Source organism: Terrapene carolina, unplaced genomic scaffold (assembly GCF_002925995.2).
Source record: "Terrapene carolina triunguis isolate 2854851 unplaced genomic scaffold, T_m_triunguis-2.0 Scaffold42, whole genome shotgun sequence".
Taxonomy (NCBI): Eukaryota; Metazoa; Chordata; order Testudines; family Emydidae; genus Terrapene; species Terrapene triunguis.
In genome coordinates, this window is record NW_020664393.1 from 11313357 (window position 1) to 11327679 (window position 14323).

The window sequence follows — 14323 nt, forward strand, 5'->3', positions numbered from 1 at the left end:
CATCACCTTTCTTGGATGCTTCAAAACTGTCATAGAGATTTATCTTTTGGGTGTCATATGTTAATGTGGTGTTTGGCAGGAGAGTTCTGTTTCTGTTGATTGTGTTCACAGCAAATCTGAAGGCCAATTCCTCTGCTCCCATTGGGCCGGATTCCACACATTCAAAAATACCCCCTGGTAATGAGAGAAAGAGAACAACCAGTCAGCCAAAACAACACGCAGCCAATGTTTCAAGATTGAGTATTAGACACTGGAATTAATACGAATTTCTCAGTATTTGCCCCAATGGGCCTGATCCTAAGCCCACTGAAACCAATGGAAAGCTGCCCATGACCTCAGTGGACTTTGGATCACACCCTAATTGCACAATATTAGCACATATTTCTCCAATGATCACATTCACACCCATTTAAATTGTCAACTTTTCTTAATGTGTCTGCAATCCCTGTATTTATGCGATTGAGACCATGTGAGTGTGTGTGTGTGTCGGGGGGGAGGTAGATCATTTATAAAATACCTAAATAATACTCGACACCAAAATAAAATGGAAGGGAAGAATTCATGAATATTTCCACTGGTGACAATTTTGATGGGATCCCCTAGCATCCCTGCAACCTCCACAAATCAACTGCTGCACAGAAAAAAATATAAAGCTCCTGGAGGCCCATTTTCCACTGTACCTTAGGTCCTTTACACAGCTCCGATAGAATAAAGGGCCATAGAGAGGGGCAGAAGCTGCCCTAAGCATATTGCCAGTGTAAGAAGATTCCCCAGGTGATGGGCAGTTCCTGGAATGGCTCTGTGCCACTCCACTTGTAGCCTTGTAAGGAAAGGGAGGGAGCAGACATGATCAAAGAGCACTTTGGTTTAGGTAATGCCATCTGATGACAGCCTGCAAGGAGCCATTGCAGACAGAATGTAAGTTACAGCAGCCCCAAGGTGGCTCTTATTTATGCTTTGGGCTAGTGAGGACAAGAATATGGAGGCTGTAAAGGTAACTTAAATGCACCTTTGTCCCTGTGCCAGCAACAAACAATCAGGACCATTCTGTCCCTTCCTTCCTAAAAGGCACCCCAGTGAGTTTACATATCCATTTTGCACAATTTCAAAACACTTATAATAGAATGTAGTCTAATTCCACTTCCAGACACACACACACACCAGATAGTCTTAGTACGAGATGACTTGAAGAGCTGAAATCCAACACTTTGGAAAAAAAATCACTTGTGTTCATAACTGAAAGGTTTTTTAAAAAGGGGCAGTTTCCAGGGCAGCCACTTGTTGTCTGCTAAGGCTCACATGAAGGACAGCCAAGGGCCACTCTGCCTGGGATCATTAACTACAAGTCAGGTTTTATTTCAGTGCAGCAGACAGTTTTCATTCCCCCTTTTGTAATAGCTTGTGCCTGTTCATTTCTAAACTGACATTGCTACCTGGCTCTATATTATCTAAGAATTTCCCAATTCAACACTCCGCTGCTTTTCAGCAGGAAACCCTTGACAGAACACAGATGTAGAGGAGCTGAGTCAGACAGAACACTGCTAGCTACAACAAACTTATAAACAAGACTCTTGAAGAGCAGAGTAGACAAGCCAGTCCTATAGGGGGGGAAATGGGTATTTAGCTAGCACCTCACCACTTTCCTCCATCATATACTGTATTATTAAATACTAAAAGGCTTTTAGTTTTACAACCATCCTACCATTTTCAGCCTGTTTCTTGCCACAGGTTGGAGAATAGGTGTTATTCCCCCCCCCCCCCCCCCTGCAGATGAGCCCTTAAAATCCTGACCAGACCCCTGGGGATAGATGCTCAAATAATATTAACTTAAAAATAGAAGTGCTGCATATTGAGGAGAGAAATGGCAAATGGCTACTTAAATGTTAGCTATTTAAAACTCAAAGGGAGGCATAGGTGGGAGAAGCAGATGCTCGAATTATAGCTAGGTATGTACAGAAATGTACTGCACGAGATAAACAATCATGAAACAATACTACAGTAACTACGAAAGGGAAGAACTTGGATAATATCCAGGTGAAAGTAATTGTAATACAAAATGATTAGGGAACATTAAAAATGATCACCTGAATAATAATACAACATAAAGATTGGAGACAACCGAATATCCTGGGGAGTAAAGAAGTTATATTTAGCAGAATGTGGCTTGATAGACAGCCCTCTATATTTATGCTGTTTGGAGGCTTACAGCATCTACACATTGAAAGTCAGACTGTGATGTGTAGGAGGATTCTATTTTGATTTCAGGAGACTATGAAAAATACCTTTGCAACAGAAAGCATAAGATTACTCAATACAATTGATAAATATCATTACTAACTGTCAAGAAAGTGAAAGGAGGTTGCTTGAATAAGTTCAGGATAAAAATAGGTTCTATAGACTTTGTTAAGATAACTGAAAAATTGTTACTCAAATCTATAGATAGCAGGCAAACTGTAACAGTTATTTAATGGAAGATTGTATCCAAAGTGACAGTTCATTCACATCAACAACAGACAAAGCGAGTATAATATCTGGTGGCATTTATTTTTTCTGATTTTTATATTGCAATATTTTTTTTAAAAAAAAATCTACGTTGATCTTAGGCTTGTTATAGTGTTTTCTCACTCATTCTTATTTATTGCTGTGTTCTCCTTCTGCTGTCTACGTAATATGCATAAAACTCACCCCAGGAGTGGGGGAGCTAAGATGGATTTTGGCCACATTTACGCACTCCCAATTCAGGGCTGCTGCCAATGCTGGCAAGTGCCCCCTACAGCAAAACTTAGTACTGCCAAAGTTATGGCAGATCGTCCCTACCTGCTCTGGGTGGCAGCACCACCTAGAATCTACACATAGCTGCAAATAGTGCCATGTAAGTGCTCAGTGTTATTGTTGTTTTTACTACACTTTGTGGCCCTACCCTTCCAACCCCCACATGTTATCTTTCCCTGTCCCTGACATGACTCCTATCCAGGGTCTTGTAGAGGAGGCTTTGCAGGGCAAAATAAGGTGTCTTGCATAAATTCTGCACCAGAAGAAATTCTCTCCTGGGCATCTCCACTTCCACGGTTCTAATGTCTCTGGAGCAGTTTTAATGGGCTGTAGCAGAGAAGAGACTCCCCCTGTATTTATTTAGAAATCCTCTCTACCCACCTTGACCCACTGGGAGCAGGAGGATGCTATGTATTCAGAGTTAAACTTAACAGTCATGAGAAGAAGTTGCTTGGTAATAATACTAGCACTTTGCACTTCTGTAATACCTTCCATCAGAGGATCTCAATGCATGTTTAAACACCGATAAATTAAGCCTCACAACACACCTTTGAGGAAAGCTATTTTATCGTAAAAACATGTTTCTTTCTTATTTAACTTTTCTCCTCGTGCCACAACATAAATTTTGACTATGAACATAATATTACTTAAACCAAAAGTGAAAACAAAAAAGATAGTATCATAGTATCATAAACTGAAAGGGGTTTAAAAATCAGAAGTTCTGATTCCCAGTCAAACAAGACTCCCTTGGCATTTTCTGGGGCTACGGATTCCATTTTTTTCTGTTAATAAACAAGAAAAGCATGTTCTGTGACCTTAGAGTATTACTTAGCAGCAGTTAACTTTCCCAAAGGAGGCACTCAACATCAGATCTTTAAAGGCATTTTTAGGAAAGCTATGATGATCATGTCATTTGTGTTTACTGCAAAATGCTGCAAATCAAGGGGAAAAGTAAATGTGTTCGCCACAGATAGGGTTCAAAACAGTAACAGCATCCAAATAAATTATCAGTCTGTGCTTCTTCAGACGACATGTGTTCAACCAAACCTATTGCTGAATGGTTTTACAGAGCTTATAAAAACGCAATACACCTTCCATCAGGTGCCCAGAAATCAAGGAACTGTTTCTGATAAAATTCCAACTGTGGGGTTACAATACAGAGTGTTTAGGACAAGGTTCACTGTACACTTGTTGTGCCTTTGAGATCTGGAACATTTTGTGTGACAGGGTTTTTGTTTGTTTGTTTGTTTACAAACAACAACAATTTATCAGGAAGTTAGCTTCAGCTGGAGCTGGGCTGGAGATTGAACTCAGGAATGAAATGTTGCTAGATTAAAGTTCCAATCCTTAAATGAACTCCATGTGAACACTGTAGTCTGCCCATGCACAGCTCATTGCAGCACTGGGGTCCTCATTTGTAAATAAGTGCTTGAGGCATGTTTCAGACACTTGGGGTCGGATCCACAAAGGGACATAGGCACGGAAACGTTACAATTTTGAAGGGGATCCAGTCGGGTAGGTGCTCTATGGGTATGTACGGTTGCCAACTTTCTAATCGCACAAAACCGAACACTGTTTCCCTGCCCCAGCCCCGCCTCTTCTCCAATAACATGCCCCCCCACTCTCTCCATTCCCCCCCCTCCATCCATCACTCGCTCTTCCCAACCTTCATTCACTTTCACCGGGCTGGAGCAGGGGGTTGCAGTGCAGGAGGGGGTGTGGGCTCCAGAGTGGGGCCGGGGATGAGGGGTTTGGGATGCAGGGAGGGGCTCATAGCTGGGTAAGGAGTTGGGGTGTGGGATGGAGGTCCCAGGAGGAGGCCACAGGGACACGTTGCCACTTCCAGGAGCCGCACAGAGGCAGGGAGCCTGCCTTAGCCCTGCTGCGCCTCCGACTAGACTTTTAGTGGCCCGGTCAGCAGTGCTGACCAGAGCCAACAGGGTCCCTTTTCGACCAGGCATTCCGGTTGAAAACCAGACGCCTGGCAACCCTATGAGTATGCCTACTGCATTGGGGCCCGACATGCAAAATAGATGGAGAAGTGACTATATTTCCCTGTTCATGCATCACACTGGGGCTTAGATGGGCACTAGGTGTTCAGATCTTTAGAGGAAGGCAGCAGTGTGCATACCCAGAGCCAGAAACTTAGGTGCTGAGGGGACTTTTGCAGCAACAATGTAGGTGCTGAGTGAGTTTAGGCACTTACAGGGTTAGGCAGCAGCCAAGGAGAGTTTCATGGATAATAGTGGTGCCTAAGTCTAGGAGATAGGCACTTATGTCTGGGGTTTAGGTACCAAACTACCTGTGTGGATCTGGGCTTCAGTTATTCTTGTTGATGTTATTCTGATTCAATGAAAAAATACAAAATAACAAACTTATTGAAGTTAATTTTAAAAAGAGTGGCTCTACTGACTGGATCTTGAGACATAACACCAATCATACTACACTACCTGTAAAATGGAAAACAAAAAACAAAATAAGGTTTGGCTCCAGTTTCAGGTGCTCTCAATCATTATAAAGGATATTGGCTTCCAAAAGCTATTTCAGCACATTGAGCTATGTTATTCCCTCCCAAGCAGACATTTCTTCTCTACTACTGGTGTGCCTGGTATTGATAGCTTTATTAATAATCAAATGAGAGCATGCACATGCTCTCAGATAAGCAGAGGGAAAAGGCATAAATCTTGCCCTTGATATGTGGACAAGCAGCCAAACCATGTCCTATCTTTGTCTAACAGCTTGAGAGAGATGTGGTTGTGGAGGGTTTGTCTTATTTCTAACAGAGTATATGAACCAGAAATCATCAGCACCATCACCCTGATACTAGCAACCATGCATATAAAGCAAATGGCATAAGTTGCATCGATACCTCAAACATGCACCACTGAGAACATTTAACAGGAGCTGGAAAATGTCTTTTTAATGTTTGGGTCACATCAAGGAGATCACACTTGGTTTCTTCACTATATACACTGTTAATAACATCAGGCAATGTATCAAGGTAAGGTATTAATATGTGCCTTATAATAAAAGCACTCAGGGATTGTGGTGTCTCATATCTGCTGCTTCACCTATTGTCTTAATTCAATTATGTGTGGTTTCCTTTGCAGTGATCAGCAGCGATCGCTGTATTAAGAATGGTGCCCAAGGTTTGCTGCCATGTTAAACCACTTGACAAAATCTCACAAGACTCCTGCTACCCAGTGCTGCAGCTAATTTAAGGTGTATGGTTCAAACCAAATGAAACTCTACTTTCTACAAGACTTATCACAATACAACAATCTTTGAACATATCATTATCTGCAATGCTATCCAGGACAGCACAGCTGACTATTCAGGAATAGGTTTTTCTGATTCTCAAATTCTTTAAAAACTTTCACCCTATTAGTCATTACTGAAAAAACATTCTTAGGCCAAGTTCAACTAGGCATCCAGCCATTTTGTGCAGGAAACTACAGGGAAAACCCAGTCCTCAGCCCACTCGGCCATACATAATAATCTGTTGAGTCATTTAACCAGTGACCAAAAGCTAGTAGTTAAATAAAGATAAGGACTATCTATCTATAGTAACAATACTATTAGATACTCACTTTATTTCCAAATCTTTCTGAATTGGGAAGTCAAAATATCAAAAATTTTCACAGAATGAAACGTTCCATAAAATTTTGATTTTGAAATGTCAAAATTAAAAACGTTGACACTGCCCATCAAAATGAAATGTTTCAAAATGAAACAAATTTGACATTTTAAGTCAAAGTGTCAATTCAGAACAAAAAATGTGTTAATTATTCTAATAGAAAAATGGAAACATTTAATCAAAATGAACATTTTACTTCAGAAAAAAATAATTTTGACAAAACCACATTTTCCAGCAGGAAAATATTTTGTTCAAAAAATACTGACCTGCTCTTTTTATAGTTAATCACCCATTTTGACAGCCAATAGGATGCTAAACCATTAGAGATGGTTAAGGATGATTTAATTTTCCATTCTCCATTATATACAAGCATCATGATTTATTTTATTGCATAATGATTATTTTGGGGTGGGAGGAAGGGAAAGGATTGCCTTTGTGATACCCTAAATGTTTAAATAATTCATAAAAACGTTTGTTCATTTGGGGTCTAAATCAACCAAACTAGTGAGGTTTCCCCCACCAACTTCTCAGCTAATAGGTATAGGATTCCATCTACTTTTTCATTTATTTGTTATACTTCATAGAAAAACTTTGTCTTTTCCTAGTTACCTGTTAATCCCAGAAAATAATCCTTTAGACATGTTTAAATATGTTGTTAATGTACCTTCCCGACACACCTTATTTGTGCATTAACTCTTGTGATAAATCAATCTTTCACCACTTAAATTCATTAGACCCTGTTCCACATGATGCATCAGAAATTTATATGACTACTAAGTCTGAAGACCATTTCTGATACACTTTCTATTTCTATATGAAACAGAAGTAATTATGCAGCTAGTGAGATACATTACATTCCCAGCTGGTAGAACCGTACTTTACTTTTTCTGCATTCATTAACCATTTATCATAACAAACAGCATAGTCTTCCAATATTAACTTGTCAACCACAAAATTGTACCTCTTAATATTTCATCGCTCTGATGTGAAATAATGAAGTCTACAAAATACGAATTTGTGGAATCTTTAAAACATATAGTGATATTATGTTTAACTCCCCATTGCATTACACCAGTTGTGTGCCGATGTCACTCCAGTGATTTCTTATAACCCAATGGTGAATCAAGCACACTACCTTTTATGCTCATATGTTAACAACACAGCTTCCATGAAAGAAACAAATCTATGGCATAGCATTGAATGGTAACACCTTTTATTCACAAATTTAGGCAAATTACCTGCTCAAAGTATCATTGTAACTGCAGAAGATTATTCACTTAAAACTAACCCTATAGCTCATTTTCTGTCTTCCACTCCCTGATACATCTCCTCGAGGAATAGCATCTGTAGATGAGTTAGGCAGTATGCTACACAAGACTTCCTATGGTCCAAAATAAAAGTTTGGGGATTTTTGTTTTTGTTTTTTATGGACAAGTAATTTCTATAGTAACTTCACAATTACAAAATGGATTATACAGAAGTTCTTAGTTGTACAAGATGTCCACACAAATAGATGTGCCAGACTATACCAGGTTACACACAAGCCTTGCAGATGGGGAATTTTGAAACAGATTATTCTGAGAAAACCTGAGAGTAACTGTCACCCACTTCAAATGACTGACACAAGTGAGCTCCAAATGTTGCTGCATGCAACTGGAAACAGTCATTGAACCAACCTAACTAGTCCTAAAACAAAAGCATTTCCTCTGTGCTTCTAGCATAGCCTAAAGATTGTTTCTATGGAAAGTAATGGTGCTTTACCACACTAGCTAAAAGGTATCTTCCAATTTGTGCCCTCTGAAAAATTAAACTTTAAATATGTGACAGAAGGCCATATCACCTCACATTATAATACGTAACACCCATTAAACATGAGGGTCTAAGCCTACTGTGAATCACTGAACCTAAAATATGCCTATTCTGATTGCTTACACACAGGAGTTATTGTTCCATTGCCTGCCAGTATCAGGGATCTACTAGTCATTTCATTTATAATTATGAAATCAGAGGAAAAGTCTAAAGGCCAACTTCATCCAGGGTGTAACACCATTGACTTCAATGGAGTTGCACCAGGGATAAATTTCGCCATAATTTCTCATTTTTAACTAGGACTTGAAGAACTGAGTTAATTCTTTAATACAAATGTTTCTATTAGAGCTAGTTGAAAATTTTAAAATATTAAACATTTTGGACAAAACAAAATTCACAAAAAAGTTCACCATTTTTGCCCAACTCTACTTTCAACGCTGTATTCTTATTGCCTACTAATCTACCTGTTTCTTCTTTCATCAGGAAAGATAATTGTCATTCTCTAGAAACACTTTCCAAAATTCTGTAACATCACTAACCTTGTGATACAATGCTCCAGAAATACAAAGACAAATAAAAATCTAAATTTTTGAGGAGTCAGGGCATTTTTTTCAAAAGCCCCCAGCAAATTTGGATAAATATTTTGCTCAAAAAATGATTCTAGTGATATGTAATATTTTCTTTTCTTCTGACTTTTTTCCTCTCAAAGAACATCCAAAGGCATTTACATTATATGAGATCCTTGCTGTACAAGAATTCATCTGCTTGTTTCTCATTTCTCCACCCAGTATCCTGTGTCTGGGTCACCATAATCATCTCAACATCTAATTGTGAAGCTAGACACAAAATTATGATTCTGAAAGAATAATAAAGCTCTCGGAATAGAACTCTTGAACAGAGATCCTGTTTTATGTATAGTAAATAACTTAGCTGAGGAGGGAAACAGACAAGTTGAAAGTAATAAACAAGTTATATGCCATACACGAGCAGAAATGTCTCTAGAGAGAATATATTTTATAAGTTTTGCAAGAGACACCAAGGGGTCTTCAACCACTTTACTGCCATGAAGCAAGCCCGATAAATACTGCTGCTTTCCTGATTTTAATAACTCACTATTTAAAATCACAGCACAAGATCATCCAAGGGTTTCCCAAAGCAACGAAGTAAAGTTTCAACAGTGAATTATTGATTAACAGACAATGCAGTGGACAACAGTGCATTATTAATATTCCCAAGGAGAGAGTCTTCTTTCTGCTACAGCCTCTTTACGTTCCTGCAGCTTAAAGGGACCATAATTCCCCCAGTGCAGGAACAGAGTCAGATAGCTGCCAAGGCCCCTTTTGCAAGCTACTGTTTGGGAGCTGGAGGTGGCAGGGCCACAGCAGATGTCATTATGTTACAGTGATGCTACATGGTGCAGCCGCCCATATGCAGTTTGACTTAGAATGCCTTAACTTGGGCTACCATAACCCTAGGGCAGTCCAGACTCATTCCATTTCAGCCCCCACAGAAATCCAGAACTGGGAGGCTGCAAAGATGGATTAAAGCCCTTCCCATGGGTTACAAGTTCTGTGCTGTGCAGAAAAATCACACTCTTAATATCCATCTCTCTTTATAACTGCATGAAATAAATCACTTCTCAGGTAAACCACAAAAGTTATTTGTAGCAGCGTCCCATGCAGGGCCCGGCGCCTGCCCGCGCTGGGCTGAGAAAGTCACACAGAGATCTTTTGGTGCAGTGCCCACCTGGTGCTTTTATTTACAGGCTGTGCTCCCACCACCTTTCCACCATACAAGTAATCCCCTTCTTGCAGTCCACCAAGAGGAGAGAGGGGGCAAGTTCTCTCTCTCTGCTTCCCCTCACTGCCTTTCCTCTATTGCCACTTTCCAGCTCCCCCCTGGTTTCCTTCCCCGGGGCTCTTATCCAGCCCCAGTCTGATGAGGCAGCAGCTGTTCAAGCTTCCCCAATCAGGGCCAGGTGTTCTACCCAGCTCCAGTTCACCTCCCTTAATTGGAGCTGAAGTGACAGAGGGTTGGCTAAGCAGTTTTCTGCTTAGCACCCTGTCACAGTATTGCATTAAAAAAAATGTTCCAACCTTACTGTTGATCTGGATGATCTCGAAGACTGGAGTGAAAGAAATTGGATGAAATTCAATAGTACAAACTGCAAGGTCATGTATTGAGTCTAATCATGAGAGTAACTGCTACAAGCTGGAAGCAACAAAAGAGGAGAGAAAGTTGGGTGTGTGGGCTGATCACAGGAAGATTATGAGCCACCAAATGTGATGCAAATGTACTCCTAGGATGCATCAGGTGAGGTATTTTGAGGAGTAGAGATAGAACAGCATTAATAGTATTGTACAAGGCAACACCTCATCTGGAATACTGTATACAGTTCTGGTCACCCATGTTCAAGAAAAATGAATTCAAACTGGAACAAGAGCGGAGAGGTGCTACTAGGATGAGCAGGGGAATGGAGGACCTATCGTTTGAAAGGAGCCTGGAAGAGCTTGGTTTAATCTAGCAAAAAGAAGGCTGAGAGTGGATATGATTGCTTTATATAAATCAGGGATTGACAACCTTTGGCATGCGGCTCGCCAGGGTAAGCACCCTGATGGGCCAGGCTGGTTTGCTTACCTGCCACATCTGCAGGTTTGGCCGATGGCGGCTCCCACTAGTGCAGGCCAAGGGATGTGCTGGCTGCTGCTTCCCGCCGCCCTCACTGGCCTGGAGCGGCAAACCGCAGCCAGTGGGAGCCGCCATCAGCCAAATCTGTGGACGCGGCAGGTAAACAAACTGGCCCGGGCTGCATGCCAAAGGTTTCGGATCCCTGCTATAAATACATCCAGAGGTAAACCCCTGGGAGGGGGAAGAGCTATTTAAGCTAAATGGCAATGTTGTGCTATGAACAAATACAGGCTGGAAATTAGGTTTCTAACCATCAGACAGGTGATTCTCTGGAACAGCCTCCCAGTTGGTTTTAAGAGAGAGCTGGACAAATGTCTGAGTGCAGCTGTAGGACAGTGTTCCTTGTGATGGTAGGGAGCAGAGCTCAGCAACCCTGGGGCTCACTTCTGGCTTATGTTCCTAAAAGTTCGTGCGTCAGGGTTTCATCTAGTCACCTGCAGGGGGCAGGAAGGGAATCCCCTCAATGTAGTTTGAATTTTGGATATTATTTTTGTTTTTTGTCTCCTTCCTCTGAAGCATCAGAGATGTCCACGGCTGGAGATAGGTCAGTGAAGAGAGAGGGCCAGTCCTCTGAGTATCAGAGGGGTAGCCGTGTTAGTCTGAATCTTTCTTGCATCTGAAGAAGTGAGGTTCTTATCCACGAAAGCTTATGCTCCCAATACTTCTGTTAGTCTTAAAGGTGCCACAGGACCCTCTGTTGCTTTTTACAGTCCTCTGAGGTGACACTTAGCATTCTATGTCTCAGGTGCTTGGCCAGCTGGTTCTTGCTCACATGATCAGAGCTTAACTGATCGCCATATGTGGGACCAGGAAGGAATTTTCCCCCCATGTCAGATTGTGGGGGAAAGGGTTTTGCCTTCCTCTGCAGTGTACAGTTGCCAGGATTAACTGGGTATATCTCACTTAACCATTTCCGTGCCACTGTAGGTGCACTTCAGTCCCTCCTATTCTCTGTCTGAGGCACATAATAGTCACATAATAGTGGGCTGTAATATTTTGGCCTAATTTTAGTTGTTGTGGCTAGTGTAGAGGTGGTGGGTGATGCTGCTGGCCTGCAACAGATAGAAGATCAGACGAGTAGCGTGCCAAAGGTTGCCGATCCCTGGGTTATTACATTCTGAAGTAAATTATATCATATTCTGTTGCCTGGCTTATCCAAAACAAAAGGGATTTATTTTACATTAGTGTAAACTAAGTCAACCACATGCAGTGCAAAGATTTTATTTATTTCTCCAATCAATTTGTGGATGGCTTATATGAAGAACTTGCTTTTGCATTAATAAGGGTTATCATAATTCTCTTACATATTGATTTAGAGATGACTGGGAATTTTCCAACAAACCTTTTTTAGTCAGTCCAGACTCATTCAAAAATAAAACAAGGTAAATCTTTAGAGCCTACAAGACCACTCAGTCCTACTTCTTCTTCAGCCAATCACTCAGACAAACAAGTTTGGTTACCATTTGCAGGAAATAATGCTGCCTGCTTCTTGTTTACAATGTCACCTGAAAGTGAGAACAGGCATTCACGTGGCATTGTTGTAGCTGGCGTCGCAAGAGATTTATGTGCCAGATGTGCTAAAGATTCATATGTCCCTTCATGCTTCAGAGGACGTGCGTCCATGCTGATGACAGGTTCTGCTCGATAACGATCAAAAGCAGAGCTGACCGACGCATGTTCATTTTCATCATCTGAGTCAGATGCTACCAGCAGAAAGTTGATTTTCTTTTTTGGTGGTTCGGGTTCTGTAGTTTCCGCGTCGGAGTGTTGCTCTTTTAAGACTTCTGAAAGCATGCTCCACGCCTGGTCCCTCTCAGATTTTGGATGGCACTTCAGATTCTTAAACTTTGGGTCAAGTGCTGTAGCTATTTTTAGAAATCTCACATTAGTACCTTCTTTGCGTTTTTTCAAATCTGCTGTGAAAGCGTTCTTAAAACAATCATGTGCTGGGTCATCATCTGAGACTGCTATAACATTAAATGTTGGGTAAAACAGAGCAGGAGACATACAATTCTCCCCCAAGGAGTTCAGTCACAAATTTAATTAACATATTTTTTTTATAAGCACAAGCCTGCAGATTTTACAGAGGTAACATTTCCAGTATACTATATTGCCTCCATGTAGATGCAAGGTCAGGGCCCTAACTTCCGTTATTGTGCTGAGCTCAACCAAAAACCAGTGGAAGGTTTGCAAGACAGACTTCCCCTAAAGAGATGTAATCTATCCACATTCTTTTAGGAGAAATGTCCAATGCATAATGGCTGGGGTAAAAATATACATGGGATGATTTTACAACAGAAGGACACTAAGTATTGCATCAACAGTGATTCTATCCCATCTTCTAATGTTTTAAATAAATCTGAAAGTACAAACCTAAGAATGAGTCAATGTGGATTTTGTTATTTAATGTGATATCTGTGGAAAGATATTAAAGCCTTTTACACAACACTGGCAATGCAAAGGGACCTTAAAGTGGGTGTAAATATCATTTGTTTAAAATATAATTCACACTTACTTTAAGTTCTACTGCAAGGCCTTGAGGCATCCTAAGCTACCTCAGTGGTGGATGGGGGAAGCCCATACATGGTATGGGATGCTCTGAATATGTTGAATAAGGAGCCATGGACCTATGGTTTAGAGTCAGGTTGACAACCTGTCCATGTAAAAAAAAATATACAGTTATGGAAATAACCCAGATAGAAGAGTCAAGATTAGCCATCTTGAAGGAGATTGCTTTTGGGATCACTGAGTTAAAAAAAAGATAGCAGAGACAATTATTTGAGAAAGAAGTGGTTTGGGCATGTCATACAGATGTCAAAAAACAAGCACTTCACTGGACACCACTTGGTGGAAGACTAGGGTGACCAGATGAGATGAAGAAAATATCGGGACACCGGGGGGGGGGGGGGGAAGGGGGGGAAAAAGGGGAGAAAAAAAAAAAAACCTGAGTGCTGCCGGCCGGCCGAGAGCAAAGAATAAAAAAATAAAAGCCGAGTGCTGCCGGCCGGCCGAGAAAAAAAAAATAAAAAAAGCCAGCGCAAAATATCGGGACAAACAGCTCAAATCGGGACGTCTGATCACCCTATGGAAGACAGAAAAGAGGAGGTAGAAACAATGGGTTGCCTAGTGTGTCTCAAGGCACAACAGAATCCAATCTAATCAAGGCTGTAATTTTATAGATTCCTAGATTCCATGGCCAGAAGGATCCATTGTGATCATCTAGCCTGACCACCTGTATTACACAGGCCACAGAACCAAAACAATTATTAGAGCGTATCTTTTAGAAAAACATCCAATCTCTATTTAAAAATGGTCAGTGATGACGAATCCACCTTGATTCTTGGTAAATTTTTCCAGTGGTTAATTACGTTCACTGTTAAAAACTTATGACTTATTTTATGACCTAAAGTGATCTTA

At 40.8% G+C, this 14323-nt stretch overlaps 1 protein-coding gene across 2 annotated transcripts in view; it reads right to left on the bottom strand.

Moving 5' to 3' along the window:
• The window catches only part of GRIK2 (glutamate ionotropic receptor kainate type subunit 2), a 568360-nt gene that overhangs the window by 386224 nt on the left and 167813 nt on the right, over positions 1–14323 (bottom strand). For both annotated transcript variants that reach the window (XM_024198431.1, XM_026652891.1), the window contains exon 2: positions 7–174. In XM_024198431.1, coding sequence (XP_024054199.1) covers positions 7–174 — 168 coding nt within the window. The remainder of the gene's footprint in view (positions 1–6; positions 175–14323) is intronic.